Source organism: Castor canadensis, chromosome 5 (assembly GCF_047511655.1).
Source record: "Castor canadensis chromosome 5, mCasCan1.hap1v2, whole genome shotgun sequence".
Classification (NCBI taxonomy): domain Eukaryota; kingdom Metazoa; phylum Chordata; class Mammalia; order Rodentia; family Castoridae; genus Castor; species Castor canadensis.
The window spans coordinates 166,323,396-166,341,892 of NC_133390.1; the positions used below are offsets into that span (position 1 = coordinate 166,323,396).

The 18,497-nt window shown below is 47.5% G+C and overlaps 1 protein-coding gene across 1 annotated transcript in view; it reads left to right on the forward strand.

Annotated features, from left to right (window-relative positions):
• The window catches only part of Mybl2 (MYB proto-oncogene like 2), a 30,793-nt gene extending 15,734 nt beyond the window's left edge, over window positions 1-15,059 (forward strand). The window contains exons 7-14 of the mRNA XM_020173134.2: window positions 3,006-3,293; window positions 4,213-4,644; window positions 6,477-6,616; window positions 10,289-10,388; window positions 11,003-11,116; window positions 12,200-12,304; window positions 13,854-14,003; window positions 14,547-15,059. Of these exons, the coding sequence (XP_020028723.1) occupies window positions 3,006-3,293; window positions 4,213-4,644; window positions 6,477-6,616; window positions 10,289-10,388; window positions 11,003-11,116; window positions 12,200-12,304; window positions 13,854-14,003; window positions 14,547-14,675 (1,458 nt within the window). The 3' untranslated portion in view covers window positions 14,676-15,059. The remainder of the gene's footprint in view (window positions 1-3,005; window positions 3,294-4,212; window positions 4,645-6,476; window positions 6,617-10,288; window positions 10,389-11,002; window positions 11,117-12,199; window positions 12,305-13,853; window positions 14,004-14,546) is intronic.
• Window positions 15,060-18,497: the final 3,438 nt, after the last annotated feature.

Sequence of the window (18,497 nt, forward strand, 5' to 3'; positions counted from 1 at the left end):
TATTTGCCATTAAAAATAAGATTTATTAGAGTATAATTTACGTAGAGTAAAACTTATGACATTTAGTGTACAGTTCTGGGTTATGCCTAAAGCGTATGGTTATTTGTAGCTGTTAAGATGTACAGCATTACCATTGGAATTACCTTGTGCTTCTTTTCTGTCAGCCTTGTTCCTATCCTAACGTCCTGATCCTGTTTTCTGTCTAATTTTGCCTTTCCTAGACAGTCACATAAATGAAATCATGCAGTATTACACTTAAAGGTTAAAGAGAGAAACCAACGAATGTACATGTTAACATCCCCCATTCCACACTGCGAAACACTTTATATTTAACTGTGTCTTGGGTGTTGATTTAAAAATAAAGATTGTAAGCAAAGGCATGAAATTGGACGATTCTAGGTCCGTGGCAGGAAACAGTCATCCCTCACTGTTTTTCAGTCTTCCCCCCCCCCCATCCCTTTTTAAATTAGCATATATTAAGTATACAAAATACTGGATTTGGTTGTAGGCGTTTTTATACATGTATATAATGCTCTTTGATTATGTTCACCAGTTATGCTCTTGCCTTCCCTCCCATGGCTCCCTTTTCTATTACTAATAGTCACCTTTCTACTTTCATATCTCTTTTTTATTCAGTAATACTATGTTTTCATTACTTAGAATTTTATCTTTTTAAAAATGTTTATTATTAGCATATAATAGTTGTACAGAGGGATATACATGATATATACATATGTGCTTACAATAGATCTTAAGTTAGATTCACTCCCTCCATCATTCTCCCTTATCCTCTGCCCCCTTTCTTAGAACAATTTCAGCAGGTTTCATTCTTCTATTTTCATATATGAATACAAAATACATCCACCATATTTACCCTCAGTCACCCTTTCCTTATGCTTACCCTCCCTTCCACAGGTACCTACTGCCAGAAAAGACCTATTTTACCTCCCTGTCCATTTTCTTAAGTGTATATTGATACTTCAGGGGGATTTCGCCATGGTACTTCAGGCCTGTATATATATGCTTTAATCAAATTAAACCCCCCCCCCATTACTTTTTCTTTATCACATGCTCCCCTAATATTCAACAGCCTGCAGTGCAATACATTATATTATATTCATATATAGATGGGTTGTTTGATATTTTTCATTCTCTTTTTCTTTCCCTTTCTTGCCTCTCATAATCCCCTTAGACTCACTAATACAGTCTTGTTCTCTCTTTCACTAATCGGTATGTTTGTGTGGGTGTGGGTGTGTGTATATACACATACATATATGATCATATGTATTTATAAATCCATTTAACTTACAGGCCTAGCTTCTACATATAAGGGAAAACAGGGGACCTTTGACATTTTGAGCCTGGCTACTTCACTTAATATGATGTTCTCTAGTTTCATCCACTTAGCTACAAACAATGTAATTTCATTCTTCTTTATGGCTAAATAAAACTCCATTGTGTATCTATACCTCACCTCATTTTCTTAATCCATTTGTCAGTTGTGGGGCCTTTTTTATTTAATATAGAATACCCATATGAAAGAATGTGATATTTGCCTTTCTGAGTCTGGCTTATTTTGCTCAACAAAATGATCTCCAGTTCCATCCATTTTCCTATAAATGAAATGATTTCATTCTTTATGGCTAGATAATACTCCATTATATTTATATTTTCTAGTCTGTTCTATAATCCTGGACTACTTAATGATTTTTTAAAATGTGCCCTCTTACTAGCTAAAGATAATTTGTTCATTGCTCTAATTCTTCAGAAATGCCCTGTTGGAGGGTTATATATATGTAATTTTTTCCCTCTATTTCTTAATTTTCCAATTGCAAGAATATTAATACAAATGCACCTCTGGGGTAATAGTAGAATGAATACTAGTAGAATGAATGAAATAGTAGAGGAGGGTATAAGGCAAAAATCCCAACTCCCTGAGTTCCCTTACCAGAGGGGTCTGTTTCTGATAGTTTCTTACATGTTTAAGCAGTGTGCTTTCAACTGTCGGATGGAAGAAGTAAACATTCTGTCCACAGAGAGCATGGACACCCCTACATATGCAGTCTTTCAGCAAGGGGCAGAGTGGACAGATCGACCTTGGGTCTCTAAAAATCCTTCTTTGTGTATTTTATGACCTGGCTTCCATTCCTGACACATCACTGTACTATCTGGAATGCTGGCTGGGCCGGGCCAGGTCTGAGCCCCATCCCAGAGCCCTGAGCACAGGCGGCCAGATAGTTCAAGTGTGCACTCAGTACCCATTCCTTTGCAGAACCATTTTCAGTGGTTCTGTTGTTGACTTAGCTAGTTCCTTACTAGTGAACATAAAGGTTATTTCTGATTTTGTTAATGTAAAGAAAACTAGAGTGGTCATCCCTGAAGCTTTATCACCATAGACACTTTACTGAATTTGGTGGTGTTTTTTGGTGATACTGGAGGGTTGAACTCGGTCCTTGCACTTGCTAGGCTTTATCTACCACTTGAGCCTTGATACCAGCCCTGGCTTCATTAATTTTTAACACTATACTAGGGTTAACTTTTTTTTTTTTTTTTTTGGTCTATGTATTATGAATGTACCTGATCCATTCAAGAGTCTATCACTACATTATGGTTCAGCATAGATTTCCTAAAAACAGTCACTTCTGTACCCATAGTGTAGGTATATCCAATTCAGAGACTTTAGCATTAATTCTGGACTTTTATGTCATCTGCAGCCATGTTCCATTTTTTCCCATGATCGGTCCTGGGTCAGATATCAGATCTATTTCTACTGTAGCCTTTCTCGTCTCATGATACTGATATTTTTTTGAACTGTGTTACATAGCTATTTATTTTGTAGAATGTCTCAGTTTGGGTTCATCAGGAATAGTACAAAGAACTCCCAGTGTCCTTCAATTTTGAGTTTCTTTATTTTTAGATTCACACATTGGTTTTTAGCTGGAAACTGCCGCCTAGTCTATATCTCAACAAAAATAATATAGACTGTGTGCCCTTATGTCTAACAGGGAAGTCTTGTGACCAGCTGGCCCCCGGTACCCCCTGCTGTGAAGGAAGAGGAGGGCAGTGAGGAGGAGGCTGCAGCTGCTGCCACTTGTAAGGAGCAGGAGCCTGTCCCTACAGAGCTGGATGAAGTGCATACACCAGAGCCCTTGGAGGGATTCCCTAAGCGTGAAGACCAGGAGGACTCCTCCCCAGAAACTAGCCTGCCCTACAAGTGGGTAGTGGAGGCAGCAAATCTCCTCATCCCTGCCGTGGGCTCCAGCCTCTCTGAAGCTCTGGACTTGATTGAGTCGGTATGTTGGTCACAGCCTTCACAGTGGGCACAGACTGCCCTCCCATCCCATCCATAGGAGTGCTTCTCTCCTTGTGTGCATACAGCTTTTTGCTCCCTCTGTCATCCTGCTACTATTTACTGACTGATATGAGTTGCATGTCTCTGAGCAGGGCCTGGAGACACCAATGCATTCACTTTGTGGTCCTGCCCTTGGGAGCTCCCAGTGTGAGTGGCAGGAGTATGCCCCTCTTGATGTGACATCCAGCTCCTTGCTGCATCAGCCAGGAGTCAAGCCCAGAGCTCCAGCTCTTTCCGAGATTACCTTCCTCCACTGACAGGGTGTTGCTGCATGTGCTGAAACCTGATGTCCCACCCCTGCAGCTTCTGCTCCAGGCAGTTTATGGGCTCTGAGATACCATCAGCACCCCAGCCTCCCTGAGGTCATCCCAGCCCCAAGCTGGCCTTCACTGTTAGGAATGAACTGCCCCAGGCTTCGGCAAGTCCTAAGGACCAGACTTGCCACTAGGCTCAACCAGGGCCACACTTCAAGGACCAAAGTGGAAACCTCTTTTTCCAGAAGCCTTTAGGCTTGTGTTGTAATTTTATGAGTAAAGGTGAGAGGCCCTGGGGTGAGTCAGGTTTCTCCTTAGAAGCCTGTTAGAAGGTTCCTTGGTTAAAAAAAAAAAAAAAGCAATATTCATGCTGCCCCAGCAGGACTGTTGTGTGAAGTGCCTCCAGGAGTCACCCTTCCTTCCACTGCAGCATATTTTGATCTCTAGAAATAAGGTTTGTAGACATAGAAAACTGAGGAAACGTATGAGAATGTTAACGGTTGGCCCTGGGCCAGAAACCATATCTGACACTTGTATATTTTCCTTTAATGAACAAGTCCTACTGTTCTAGAAGCAGAGTAATTCCTAACTTTTCTCTCTGGGCAGGACCCTGATGCTTGGTGTGATCTGAGTAAATTTGACCTCCCTGAGGAGCCGTCAATAGACGGCAGTATTGACAGCAGCCCGGTGCAGCCCCAAGCATCACAGCAGCTGCAGCAGCAACAGCAACAGCAGGCACTGCTGCCCCGCCAGTCCACTGTGCCAGGTCCCAGCGTGACTGAGTACCGCCTGGATGGCCATACCATCTCTGACCTGAGTCGGAGCAGCAGGGGCGAACTGATCCCCATCTCACCCAGCACTGAGGTTGGCAGCTTGGGTATTGGCACACCACCTTCAGTACTCAAGCGGCAGAAGAAGCGACGTGTGGCTCTTTCCCCTGTCACAGAGAAGAGTGCCAGCCTGTCCTTTATGGACTCCTGTAACAGCCTCACCCCCAAGAGCACACCAGTCAAGGCCCTGCCCTTCTCGCCCTCCCAGGTGTGTAGGCCCCTCTGGCGCCCATTGGATTATGTTTAGACACCTATTGCCTAGCTGGGGCCTGGCTCTGTGCTTAGTGCTGGGGACCCAGGAGTGAGCAATGACAGACCTATCCCTGTTCCTGTTAGCTTATATGTGGCAGGAAGGCCATTTGTGAAGAGACCCACGTAAGTGTGGTAAGCGGAATGATGGGGGTCCTTATGGTGTATGTATGGCTAGCTGGGGCCCAGGAGGGTTTCTGAGGTGGTGGAAGAAACAGATGGTTCCTGGGCAGTGGAGTAGGCAGGGGACTCAGCTACACTGCTGAAAGAACCTGGTTCCTGACCACCTGTTCATGGCAGCTTGCTTGCACTGGGAGTGGGGAGGTGGGGTAGGAGATAGAGATGGAGATGGCTTGACCCTGCCCTTGGGAGGGAGGTAGTTACTGCCACTTTGTGATGAATTCAGACTGTAGTACACAAAGAGCTTTGGTGACAACAGCTGCTGACTCTTTTAGAGCTTTCAGGGTTCTGGGTCTGCCAGAACTCTGTAGTACACATGGAATGTTGTGGGAGCCAGGCAGGGACCAGGTCTGTCCTAGGGTTTGGAAGGAACTGAGGCTTCCCTGAGGGCCTGGTGAAGTTGGGTCTCCTTTCTTTCATGGCTTTGAGCAGAGGCATAGGGGTAGGGAAGAGCACAGAGTAGGGGTGTGAGGCCAGGGTGGGGAGTGGTGGAGACGAGGCAGGTCTTGGAGTCTTTAGGGTAGCCTAGGGTTGGTTATGCACTGCCTTGGGACTGTGAGAGGATGGGCTGCAGGTTATGGGATAGCTCAGTCCTGAAGCTCACATGTCCCAAAACAAGAATGGTGTGGAAACTTTGGGTCTTAACTGGGTCTGCCCATCCTGTGAGGCCAGAGCAGAGAGCTAGGCTTAGCAGTGTCTTGCTGTAGAAGGTCTTCTGAACTGGAGGGATCAGGATGACTAGTGCAGTTTCCAAGACAGGCTTGTAGCAGTTTAAGGGTCTCCATACCCAATACCACAGGCTGGGTGACTTAAGCAATGGGAACATTTTTTCTTACCACTCTGGAAAGTAGAAGCCTGAGATCAAGGTGATAGCTGTGGGTTCCTCTGAGGCACTCCTCCCTGTTCACATGGTCCTTGTGTGACTGCTTTAATCTTTTATCTTTGAGCAAAGATAAGAACCTACTTCAGTCACTGGCTTAGGGCCCATCCTAATGACTTCATTTACAGTTGATTACCTCTTTAAAGGGCCAGTCTCCAAATACAGCCCCACTCAGAGGTTCTGGAGGTTAGCAAGCACCTGAACACATGAATCTGAGAGAGGTACAATTCAGCCCATTATACTTGAGGTGAGGGCTGCTGACTAGAGAAGGAAGCCATCGGAGCTCAGGGTGGCTCTGTAGCCTTGGATGATAGGGCAGGATGGCAGCTGCCCTACCCCAGAGGCCTTGCAACAGGGGGTGGACCTCTGAGGCTGCAGTAGTCTCTGAGCTCATGATAGTAGCTTAGGGCATCATCATCCCCTGTGCTTCCACAGGTTAGTTAAGAGCTGGTTTTATTTCTTCTGGAAAGTTGCCACTCCTGCATCTTTCTTTGTCTTCACTGCCCTGAGGGTAATACAGGCTAGGATTTGGGTGAAGATAAGCCCAGCATCTACACAACCTACTTTGTGGGCTCCTGTCTATCTGTCCTGGTGTGCCAAGGTCAGACGGGGACCTCAGCCTGAGAACAGACATTGTGGGGAGGTGTCCCTAAGGGTCTCTCCCTGCTCCCCAAAGGCCTCAAGAATCCATGCAGGCTATCTTGTCTTATGTTCCCGCTTTTCCCTGGCAGTTTCTAAACTTCTGGAACAAACAGGACACCCTGGAGCTGGAGAGCCCCTCACTGACGTCCACTCCAGTGTGCAGCCAGAAGGTGGTAGTCACCACACCTCTGCACCGGGACAAGACGCCCCTGCACCAGAAGCATGCTGCGTGAGTGCTCTCCTCAGCAGAGGGCAGCCATTCAGTGGCCAGGTGGTGGGGAGGGGTGTTCTGGGGCAAAAAAATGGAGATTGGTGTTCTTGCTACCACAGCTCTTCATTTCTGTCAGTAGTCTGTTGCTTTACTTTCTTTTGCCCTCGTTTTTAGTTTTTAATTAGATAGTTTTGTCTTCTTGGGAATAAGAGATAGAGAAGTCCAAATTACCACAAAAATACAATCACTTCCCCCTTCTATAAATGTCAAGTGCCAATCTGCTATGTTTGAATAGGAAAGTGGCCCTTCTGTCCCTGGACTCTTATCTGCCTTGGGTGCTTACAGCATGGTGGTTCCCATTCATCCATGGCCTGTGCCTTAGCCTGCATTTCTAAAGGGCTTTCGAAATGCATCCATGTCCCCTGTGTTGCTGTGACTGAATTCCAGGTAGAGTTGCTTCACTGCTCTTCCACTTACTGGTTTTCTGCTTAAGAAGCATTGCTGTTATTCCATGAGTAAGTTAGGTAATCCAGGAACCAATTCAGGAATTTAGCCACTTGTTAAGAGATTTCGGAAATCAGTCATTATACAGTTTATCTAAAAAGATAGGTCTTGTGAGAATTGGTTCTCCTTTCAAACCCAAACCCTGGACTTTACATCAAAGCCCTTAAACAGAGACCTTAGTACTTCCCTCTCCTTTTCCTTCTCACACCCAGTAACATTTGATTAGATGCCAAGCACTGAATTTTACCTCATGAGGTTTTTGTATTCCTACATTTTCTAGAGCTTAGTTCTGGTATGCAGTAAGTATTTCTATACTTAGAAATAGTTTGGTCTTGTGTGTCTTACTTTTTAAGGTTTGTTAAGAGGAGACAGAGCAGTGTCTAATTCTGAATCCTTCAGCACTCTCTTCGATGCCTTGTGAGTGAAGAGATTGTCCAGTCTGGTGGAAATAAAGCATTCTTCTCAGCCCTGTATGATTGTCACATACTGTTCCCTCTCATCTTTTTGGATGGTTCTTCCTGGTCCCAGGTAGTTTCCTCACATGTTTGTGCAGGTTAGTGCTTTACTGAGGCTCTTCTTTGCAGCCCTCGCCTTCTCTGGCTCTGCATCTTGTGATCTCCCTGGGCTCTCAGCGTCTTTGCAGCTCAGGAGTCTTACCAGGCTCCATCCATCTGGGTATCCGCCCCCTGTGCTGTGGCCAGGACTATCAGCGCAGTTAGCCAGAGCAGTCATTGACTCACCCCCTTTGGCCACATTTCTCAGGAATCACTCTTCAAAAAAATTTTTTTAATGTTTGCTAAGACGTTACTAGACAACAGTTATTTGGGCTTAATTTCCAAATTGGTATCATTTTATTGCCACTGATTTTGTATATCATCTTTTTTCTTTTCTCCACAAAAAGGTTACAGTTTATTGGAAGAGACTGTTTACTAACAAAGGTAGATAGATGTTCCTTAACTTAAAATAGTGTTACATCCCAATAAACCCAGTGTAAGTTAAAAATACCATAAGTGAGGTTGGGGTGTAGCTTAGTGGTAGAGTGTGTGCTTAGCATGCATAAGGCCCTGGATTCCATCCACAGCGCCAAGAAAGAAAGAAAGGAAGGAAGAAGAGGGGAATGCATTTAACAGACATGACCCACTGAATCTCATAGCTTAGCCTACCCTACCTTAAACATACTCAGAGTACTTACATTATTTTACAGTTGAGCAAAATCTGCTAATAGAAAGCATATTTTACAGGAAAATGCTATCTTGTAATTTATTGCATACCAAAAGTGGAAATCTGAGTAGTAGTATAGGGGTACTTTTAAATCATCATAAAGTCCAAAAATCATGAATACTCAACCAAAAGTGAAAATCTGAATAGTAGTGTGGGTGTACTTTCAGATCATCATAAAGTCCAAAAATTATAACCATCCTCAGTCAAGGTCAGTTGTAATCAAAGCATAGATCAGTATGTCGTCTTTCTTGTGGTGAGGGACATGATAGAGTAAAGGCCTGAGGAGCAGAGTAATGGCGGGGGGTTTCTGACTTGATAAGAAGTCAGGGAGGTCCCTGTGAAGGACTCCCAGGAGGAGAAGATGGGAGGAGAAGGGAACTGCAAAAGCTCCCAGGTAGAAGCATGTCTTTGTATTCAAAGAGCAGCAATCAGGCCACTAGCTGGAGAGAGCAAGAGGAGGAGTGTTAGGGGTCCGCATTGGGTGGGTCAGTTCTGTCCAGCTGCTTCCTTTACAGTCTTTCTGTATGGATCCTTGTAGATCTTTCTTTGTTAGTTACTCCTCAGATTTGCCAAACTATGTAGGTTTGGTATTTCTATATAACTTTTTTTAAACACCCTTTTTCATCTCTATATTCCTGTTTATCATTTTAAACCTTTTCTTTGACTTACTAGAATTTTATGGTATTGTTTTCTGATTTGCCAGTTTGGTTTTCTCTGGTTTCTTGCCTTTCCAGGCGTCCAGAATTGCATTTTTATTTCCAAGCAGTCTTTCGTGTTCCTTTTTACAGAGACCTTCCTCTATTGTTTTGTTTTGTTTAGTTTGTTTTTTGTTTTTTGTTTTTTGTTTTTTTTTTTTTTTGCAGGCTGGGGATGGAACCCAGGGCCTCGTGAATGCTAGGCAAGTGCTCTAAACTGAAGCCAAATCCGCAGCCCCTTCCTGAGTTTTCTAATGTTAACGTGTACTCAGTCTTGTGGTGCTGTGGATTAAAGAGGCTCTGGAGTTCCTCACATCCCTATCCCCCACCTTCCAGGTACTTGAATGCAGCTCATGGTCTTGGTTTGAACTGTATGGTGTTCACCTTTGGCTTGTCCTTGTTTTCTCTTCCTTCAGAGGGAGAGTGTCTGTGAGTGTCCTTGTAGGAGATAACAGGTTGGAAAGAGATTATATGGATGTTTGTCTGAAGGAATAAAAGAATGGTCTGTGCTTGTTTCAGCTTTTTATCTCCTCAAGGAGTGGCTTGGGGCTGAGGAAAGGGGCTGACAAGCTGCAGGTAGTCATGTCCCTGTCTAGTGATGTCCTCTTAACTGACCCAGTTCAGCTGGGAAGCATCTCTAGGTGATCAAGGCCAAGTAGGCCTTGCATAGGGGTCATGTTTTGGGGGTCTGCACCTGCCAGCAGAGCTAAAGCTTGCCACAGCCCTGAGTCCTGAGGTACCCTGCTCTGGGGTATCTTTTCTTCCCTCTGCTCTTCCCAGAAAGTTTCTCAGTTGCAGGCAAAAAGCACACAGAGTGACAACATCTACTAGAAGGGCTCAGTGAATCTGTTTCTGAGCCAGGCTATTCCCAGGTTTCTCACTGCTGCATGTTTCTTCCACGTTTCTCCCCCACCATAAAAATTGGAGGTGATTTGGGGAGATGCTGGCCTCACCATCTTGGACAGGGCTGTGGTCCTCCTAGTCTGCCCCTTGCCCCCTCTCATTGGGTCCAAAGTGTGGCCAATCTTGTTTATGGAAAATCCCATGTGTGGACTGTGACCAGTCAACATCTTCTGTCACCATCTTGAGTTTCCTGATCTTGTCACACCCCGACTTGTCCTTTCTGAGGGCGGCCCTTTCTCTGAGCCCCTGACCTGGGCCTAGGAGGTGGGAGAACAAGCACCTGTGTAGGGCCACTAGGCCTGAGTTTGGGGGAGGGAAGGTAAGAAAGAGTCTGTGCTTCTGAGCCTCTTCCTCCGGTGCCTGGCAGGTTTGTAACCCCAGACCAGAAGTACTCCATGGACAACACTCCCCATACGCCAACCCCATTCAAGAATGCTCTGGAGAAGTATGGACCACTGAAGCCCCTGGTATGTGATGCGGCCAGGAACTCCTCTGGCCTCTGCTGGAGAGGTTGCTTAGAGTCCTCAGGCCTGAGCAAGGGCCTACCATACCCAGCCTTTTTTTTTTTTCCTCCTACCTTTATTTTGAGATAGGGTCATCTTGCTATGTTGTCTAGGTTAGCCTCAAACTCCTGGGCTCAAGTAATTCTTCTGCCTCCCCCACCTCCCCCTGCCAAAGTAGCTGACACTTTGGGATACTGTGGGCTTAAAGCTTGAGAATCTAGGTTCCCTCAACAGCTGTGTCTTCGGCAGGCTCTTGGTCTCTGAAATTGAGTTTCTGTCCTGCAAAGTTGAGTTACTGTATAGGTCTGTAGGGCTATTCCTGACCATGCAGGCCCTGAGGGATGTTTGTCTAATCTCTGGGTCCTGAAGAAGGAGTAAAAGAATGGTCTGCTTGTTCTAGCTTTTTATCTCCCCATGGAGTACTTTGGTCTACTTGTCCAAGGCTGAAAAGTTAATGTAGTGAATGATGCATTTGAGGTCAGCGTTCTTGGCCTAGTACTGCCCAGTTGTGGATGGTCTGCCCTGAAGTCCCATACCTACCCAGGCCTCATGTGGGCCACCCTTGCCCCTATCCATAGCCCCAGACCCCACATCTGGAGGAGGACTTGAAGGAGGTGCTACGCTCTGAGGCCGGCATCGAGCTCATCATGGAAGACAATGCTAGGCCTGAGAAGCAGAAGAGGAAGCCTGGAGTGAGTGGCTCAAGCTGGGGGCAGCTTGAGCAGGGGAAGGTGGAGCTGGGACATACTCATGGTCTAGGGACAGGAGGGAACAAGGTGCCTTATCAACAGTACTGACAAGATCAGGCCCTGGGTCTTATCTGGGCCTCATTTCACCCCCTTTGAATAATTCACATACTTGTTCAGCACTGTGATTGGACCTTCTGAAGCAGGCCTTGGGCTGGGTGTGGGGGGTGCAGCAGTGGTGAGGACCAGAAAGGCCTTCATAGACTTCAGCAGCTGGGGACAGACTGTGACAGATACCGTGTGACTGTTGGAATCCACATGGAACGGAGGGCAGCCGAGGAGGGCAGTACTCCAAGGGCCTCCTTCCGTGAGGTGGGCTGGGTGCCTGGGTTGTGAGAGCGGAAGGAGAGGGACAGGGAGAAGACTGTCTCCATGGTGGCACAGATTCCAAATTTCAGAGTCAGCCCCTTCCTGTTGCTCTGCTTTTAGCACTCCCAGTCCTGAGTGGCCTCCTTATGTATCCTTTGTCTTTGGGCTCTGTTTCCCACCATGCTCTTCTAGAGAGGCAGTGGAAGGGATGAGGATGAGGAAGGAAGTTGGGCTGGGTTGGGGACCTCCCGTGTGGGTGGTAGGTAGAGAGAATTTGACCCAAGGCCTGCATGGCCCTCCCTGACCTACTTTCAAGAGGTGCAGGTTAGGCCTGAATGTTCCTTGTAGATGGCATCTGCGGAAGGCAGATGGTCTTATCTGGCTGAGTATTTTAGGTATCACTTGGGTGATTCTCTTCGGGGCATGTCTGTTGGCATGTTTGGTGTGGTGGACGCAACCTGGGTGAAGGGCAAGTTTCTTGGTGAGTGGATGTTTGTATTGGGTCCTGCTTTCTATTACAATGTCTGGCAGGGCAGGGTCCACCCTGGGGACAGAGTCTGTAAAGGGACCAGTGTCTTCCCAGTCCCCCCAATATCCAAGAGTAGTCCCCACAAGCTAGGCCATGAGGGTTCCACTGTGTCAAGGCCTGGCTTTGATGCCATCTGTGACCATGGCCATTGAGGTGGCACTCTAACCAGCTCCTTCCTCTCCAACCCCCAGGGGCGTCGGAGCCCTGTCAAGAAAGTCCGGAAGTCTCTGGCTCTTGACATTGTGGATGAAGATGGAAAGCTGATGATACCCACACTGCCCAAGACTCTGTCTTTGGTAAGGGGTCAACTGTGATCACCCTGCCCCAGAATTGTACTGAAGATCACTCACTCTTCTACCTGGGGTGGTCTCCTTGGAAGCTTTCACCTTTGGAGCTCTCTGACTGTGGAGAGGTCTCTGGTTTTCAGGCCTGGCTGAGGAAGGATTGGGTCCAGTAGAGGTGAGGAGGGGCTGCTGGCTCTGGGCCCTATCCTAGGCCTCATTTCATAGCGCTGCTGTGCCTTTCCTAGGTTTTATTTGGCAGGAGCTGTATTGCTGCACCACCATAGTTTAGAAACTGTGAGGTCTGGGCTCCCAACACCCTCCCTTGCATTGTGTATCTCCACGGAGGGTTGGTGGAGTCTCCAGGCACAACCCTGGGATTAGGCACATCAGCCCTTGAGTGGGTGCCATCCAGCTCCCAGGCCAATGTTTGCTGTACTGGGTGTGATTGTCAGGCTGCCCTGGGATAGGACGGCATTGCTTCACAGAGTGTGGGATCAGCAGTGCAGCATGGTTTCTGGAACCCATGCCTTGCCAAGACATTGCCCTTCACAGGCATTGGTGCCCACTAGGGAGGCAGAGAGGCATGGTGAGTTCATGATCTGAGGGTAAAAATTGACTAGATCTTACAAATGAGACTGCAGCCCTGGAGGTCTTTGCAGAGAAACTGCTCTGTGTCTGGAGACCCTGGCCAGGCTGGGGACTTAACTCCCTCTAGTTAGATCTTTGGCTGGCAGTGCCTCAGGCAGGCTTTTTTTTTATTTTGCAGTGCTGAAGATGGAACCCAGGGTCTTAGACATGTTAGGCATGCACTCTAGCATTGACATGGGTGTGTGAATTAACATTACCACCAGTGGTGAAAAGTGTACTTGAGTGGAGCAGGCCTGGGTTTGAGTCCTGATGCTATCACTTGCTTCCTGGGATCTTGGCTCCCTGAGCCCCAATTTCTTAGCTCTTGTAGGCAACTAAGTACTCTTAAAGGGCATAGTGGCTTGTGCCTATGATCCCAGCTACTTGAGATGCAGACATAGGAGGATCTCACAAGACCCTACCTGGAAAAAATAAACTCAAAAGAACTGCGTCATGTCCCAAGTATGAGGGCCTGAGTTCAAGCCCCAGTCCTATCAAAAGTGAAGAGTGCACCAAGCTCTGGTAGACCATTAGAAGGAAAACTATCAAGAGCAGAGCAAGAAACTGGATAGGCTCCCTGGTGGGTCCATGCTGCATCCCTGTGGTCTGTGGTGTTATTAGGACCAGGGGAGCTGTGGAGCATCTTGGCTCTGCCTGTGCTGCATGTGAAAGGAGCTGGCATTGTGAGTGTTGCTGTAGGTGCCAGGCTCTGAAACAAGCACTTTGCAAACACTTGCTTAATGCTTTTAAGTTAAAAAAAAAAAAAGTAATCCTACTTAAACTCCACTTCTGAAACAGGGAACAGAGGCCTAGAGAAGTTAGCATTTTGCCCAAAATCTCAAGTCAAAAGGTTGTCCTTCCTTCCTCTCTTCCTCTCTTCCTCCCTTCCTCTTTATCTCTCTCCCTATACTGACTAACTTGGTTTTGATTTTAGCCGACAAATGTCCCATCAAGCTCTTCCAGCCTCACCCTGCCAGGTATCAAAGAAGACAACAGTCTGCTCAACCAGGGCTTCCTACAGGCCAAGCCCGAGAAGGCGGCAGTGGCCCAGGAGCCCCGGAGCCCCTTGCCAGCCCCAGCCCCTGTGAGTGTTGGCTGTCCTCCTTGGGGTTCATCTTTGCTGCCTGTCTCGCCTCAGGGTCTTGCACAGGAGCATCCTGCTGCCTTTATGTGGCCTGGTTTGCCCAGTTCACTTCTGATCGCAGTCCAGACCTTGGGGAGGCCTTCCCTGAGGGAAGATGCACCAGCCCCGGTTCCCTGTCTGTGGCCTGGTCTCATTGGTCACTAAGTCATTGTGTATTTGGTTTGTTTTAGTGCATGTCTGTCCTTGAGGGTAGGGGCTGGCTCTAGGCCACTCACATCTGAGCATCCTCACAGGCCCGCCTGGCTGGCTTCTCCTGAGGCTGATAGGTGCCATATGAGGACACAGCCTAGTCCCTGGCCCAGCCTCCTCCTTTCCAGAAAGAAGCCCATAGATGGGGGGAACAGCTCCCCCAGGGTCATCCAAAAAGGTGGAACGCTTCTAGAGGGAAGGCCTCTGTAGAAATGCTCCCTACACCTCTCACCAGGGTTTTCTGGGAGCACACAGTCCTGCCTGGATGTAAGTAACCTTCTTGCCTCCTCTCAGATGACCAGCGCCTGGAAGACGGTGGCCTGCGGGGGGACCAGGGACCAGCTCTTCATGCAGGAGAAGGCCCGGCAGCTCCTGGACCGCTTAAAGCCCAGCCACACATCTCGGACCCTCATTCTGTCCTGAGGGACTTGGAGGGCACGAGCCTGTTCTCATGTTTACAGGGGTTCTGAATTGAGAGTCACACCCAGGTGACTATCTACAGGGAACCCTCGGCCACCAGCCCCTCGTCAGACTGCTTAGGTGGCAGCAGAAAGGCCACACACTGTCATGTCTTGAAATTCAGCTGCAGGTGGTTCCTGGTGCTAACACAACAAAGTCCCACTCCTGGACCTGCCTGTCCCCTCCCTCCCAGTGCCACAGGGAGCCTTGTTAGCTTCCCCAAAACTCTGGTCAGGCCTGGCCTCATCTCAGACCCCTGCTTAAGTCAGGGGATGTGGCCAGCATGAGCCTTTCCTCAAACCTTCTTGGTACATTCTCTTGAAAGAATAAAATTGTCCTTCTTGTGCAGCTCTGGACTTGACATTTTTCCTGGGTCCTGCTCCAAGTTCCTGGTCCTGCCTTTTGGGATGTCGGTACTTGCACTCTCGGTCCTCTTTAGCCTTGCCCTAGCACATCAAGCAAAGCCTTAATGAACCACTCCACCACCTTCTCCAATTCATCTCTGCCTACTCACTCATTCCATGCCAGAGTTCAGAGGTGCTCACTGGAGGCAGAGCCAGAAACTTGTTCACCAAACCCCTCTGGGAAAAGGAACAGAGCCCCTACGCCTAGTTCAAGGCTAACCTAGGCAGAAATGTTCATGGCACCCCCATCTTCAAAATAACCAAAGCAAAAAAGGCCTGGAGGTGTGGTTCAAGTGATAAGAGTACCTGCCTTGGAACCACAAAGCCCAGTACCACTACAAAAGCAAATATAGGGAGGGTCCCTCCACCCTACATGCCCAGCACATACCTTGTTCTACAAAAAAACCACCTTATCTTTTTTGTGTGTGTACATGTACTGGGGTTTGAACTCAGGACCTCAAGCTTGCCCGGCAGATGTTCTACTACTTGAGCCATGCCACCAGCCCCAACCTTAATGGAGCCTAAGTTCTAGAGAGAACAGACAAGAGCAACTGTATAACACACCAGTGGTAAACACTGATTTGGCAGAAAAACCAGAGCATGGGGGCCTGATGAGCTGCTTAGGGAAGGTGAATGGGAGGGTTTCACACAGCCCTTACCACCATGGAACAGGGAAGAAGGACCCACCTAGAATGGAGAGACCCCTTACCACTTAGACGGTAGTCAGCTATTCAGCTGTGAGTTTTGGGGGGGCTGGGAGCTCTAGTAGAGCCTTCACAGCCTTGGGGAAACTTACGTAGATTGATTTGGGGTTGGAATAAGCCAGAGCATGCTCAGGAAGGATGGGAGTACAGGAGTGGGAGTGTTAGAATCCACCTGGGAGATGGACTGGTAGAAGGGGAAGAAGTGGTTTAGTTAAGATGATGGAGGGAAAGTGTTCTAGCAAGATCCAGATGGTGGCCTATCATTAGGTGCTGGCTTTGGGTGAAGTTGAGTGGCCAGTAGGCTGTTGTATTCTAGTAACTGCTCCGTGTAGCCATGCCTTGAGTGGGTCACATGACTCTTTGCTCAGTGGGATTCTGGGGTAGTCTGCTGAAGGAGGCAAGAATTCCAGCTGCCCTTACTGAGACTGCAACATGGGAGTAAAGCCATCCTGAACCACCAGCCACACCTAGTTTGGCCTAACCCAGAGGAATCATGTAGCTAGTCAGACTTAAGAAAAATAATAGATTATAAGCTGACATAATGGCTCAAGTGTAGAGTTGCCTACCTAGCAAGGGTGAGGCCTGGAGTTCAAACTCCAGTACCTCCCCATCCCCCCAAAAATTGTTTTAAATCACTGATTTGGGGGTGATTTTTATTACACAGCTGAAGCCGACTGATACAGATGCTGGCATGGGGAGCTGTGATAGGTGGATACATGGGTGTTCTAGGATAAATTGAGCAAATGTCCTGGTTCTCAGGGCAAGGCACGGACGGGTGTAAACAACCGAGAGCTGGAGCCCAGGTTCAGACCAACCTGGGGTAGAGGAAGAAGGCTTGGACATTCTGCACTGAAATTGCAGGGCTGGAAGTAGGGCAAGCTCCCTTGGAGAGGTGGGGAGGTAAAGCTAGTGATTCACCCATGTCAATTTTCCTCAGAGGGAACCACTGCTGCTGTGCTAGGAAGAGCTTTTGGGATTCTATTATGCAAGTGAGTTGTAGGTGGGGCCTGAGATGCTGCATTCATTTATTTTGGGTGGGACTGGGGTTTGAACTCAGGGCTTCACGTTTGCAAAGCAGTTACTCTACCACTTAAGCCTACCTTCAGTCCGTTTTGCTCTGGTTAGTTTGGAGATGGGGGTCTTGCAAACTACTTGCCCAGGCTGGCCTTGAGCCACGATCCTCCTGATTTCAGCCTCCCAAGTAGTCACTGGCGCTCGCTGAAATGCTGCATTTTTAAGCTCTCAGCTGATGTGAGGTGAGGACAGCATTTGGTGTAATTGGTCATTTGCTTAGGGTAAGAACAGCAGGTCCTGTGTTTTTATTAACCAAGTTCAGTGCTTCAAGGTTTTAGAGCTATTGCTGTTTTTCCTTCCTGTATCTCCATGGCATCTTGCAGAGATAATGGAGACCCAGTTCTTTCCAAGAAGTCTGTCCACAGACTGACAAAAGCTGAGGGCAGCTTTTGTTCACCATACCTGAACCATGGTTACCACACTGGTTACGGGGAGGAGGCTGTACTGTGCCTTTGCCTCCCAGGCAGTAGAAAGTCTGAGGAAGGACTTTGCCTGAGGCTGAAAGTGCACTCGTAGTGTTATTTTTGAGACGGGTTTGGAATTTTAGCCCATTCTGCCCTCAAACTCATTATCGTCCTACTTCAGCCTCCCAAGTGCTGGGACTATAGGCATGTGCCACCCTGCCTGGCTCCCCCATAACCTCCAATTGAGCAGGACCATGCCTGTTGTGTTTTCTGCTTAATTTCCAGCATGTCATCAATGCCTGGCATATAGTAGATGCTCAATAAACACTTCTTGAAGTGCAGAAAACCAAGAGAGATCAGCAGTACTCTGGCAGTTGTTGGACATATGTGAGCAAGGCAGCACTGTCCCTCACCAAGGCCAAGAAGACTGGACCTACTCTCTGCTCATGACCATAGGTCCTGACCAGAACCAGTGGTATGAGAGTTGTCTCACGTGTCTTTTTTTTTTTTTTGAACTAGGGTTTGAACTCAGGGCCTCAGAATCGCTAGGCAGGTGTTCTATCACTTAGTCACTCTGTCAGCCCTTTTTTGTGTTAGGTTTTTTCAAAATAGAGTCTCAGGAATTAGTTGCCTGGGCTGGCTTCTGACTATGACCCTCCTGATCCCTGCCTCCTGAATAGCTAGGATTGCAGGCATGAACCTCCCGTGTCCAGCTGTCTGTATGTCTTGATGAAAGGGATTACCTACTTCTTCCACTCCAGCCAGGAGACACAGCCCTGTGCCCTGTCCTGCTAATCATCCCAGGTCCCTTTCACAGGCTGGAGCTCAGTCCTTTTGCTTTTTAAAATTGTAACAACGTACGACAAAATTTACCATCTTAACCTTCAGCAAGTATATAGTAGCATTCAGTGCATTCTTGTTTGTGCAACAAATCTGCAGAAGTTTTTCATCTTGCAGAGTTGAAACTACCTATTATACCTCTGTTCCCCTTTGCCTCAGCCTGACAGCCCCTTACCCCACTTCCAGTTTGTGAATCTGACCTCTCTAGGAGCCTCATGGTCCTGGAATCATACAGTATTTGCCCTTTTTCAGTTGGCTTATCTCACTTTAAGGTTCATCTGTGTTGTGGCACGTATCAGAATTTCCTTTCTTTTAAGGCTACCTAATACTCCACTGTGTGGGGATGTACCATGTTTTGTT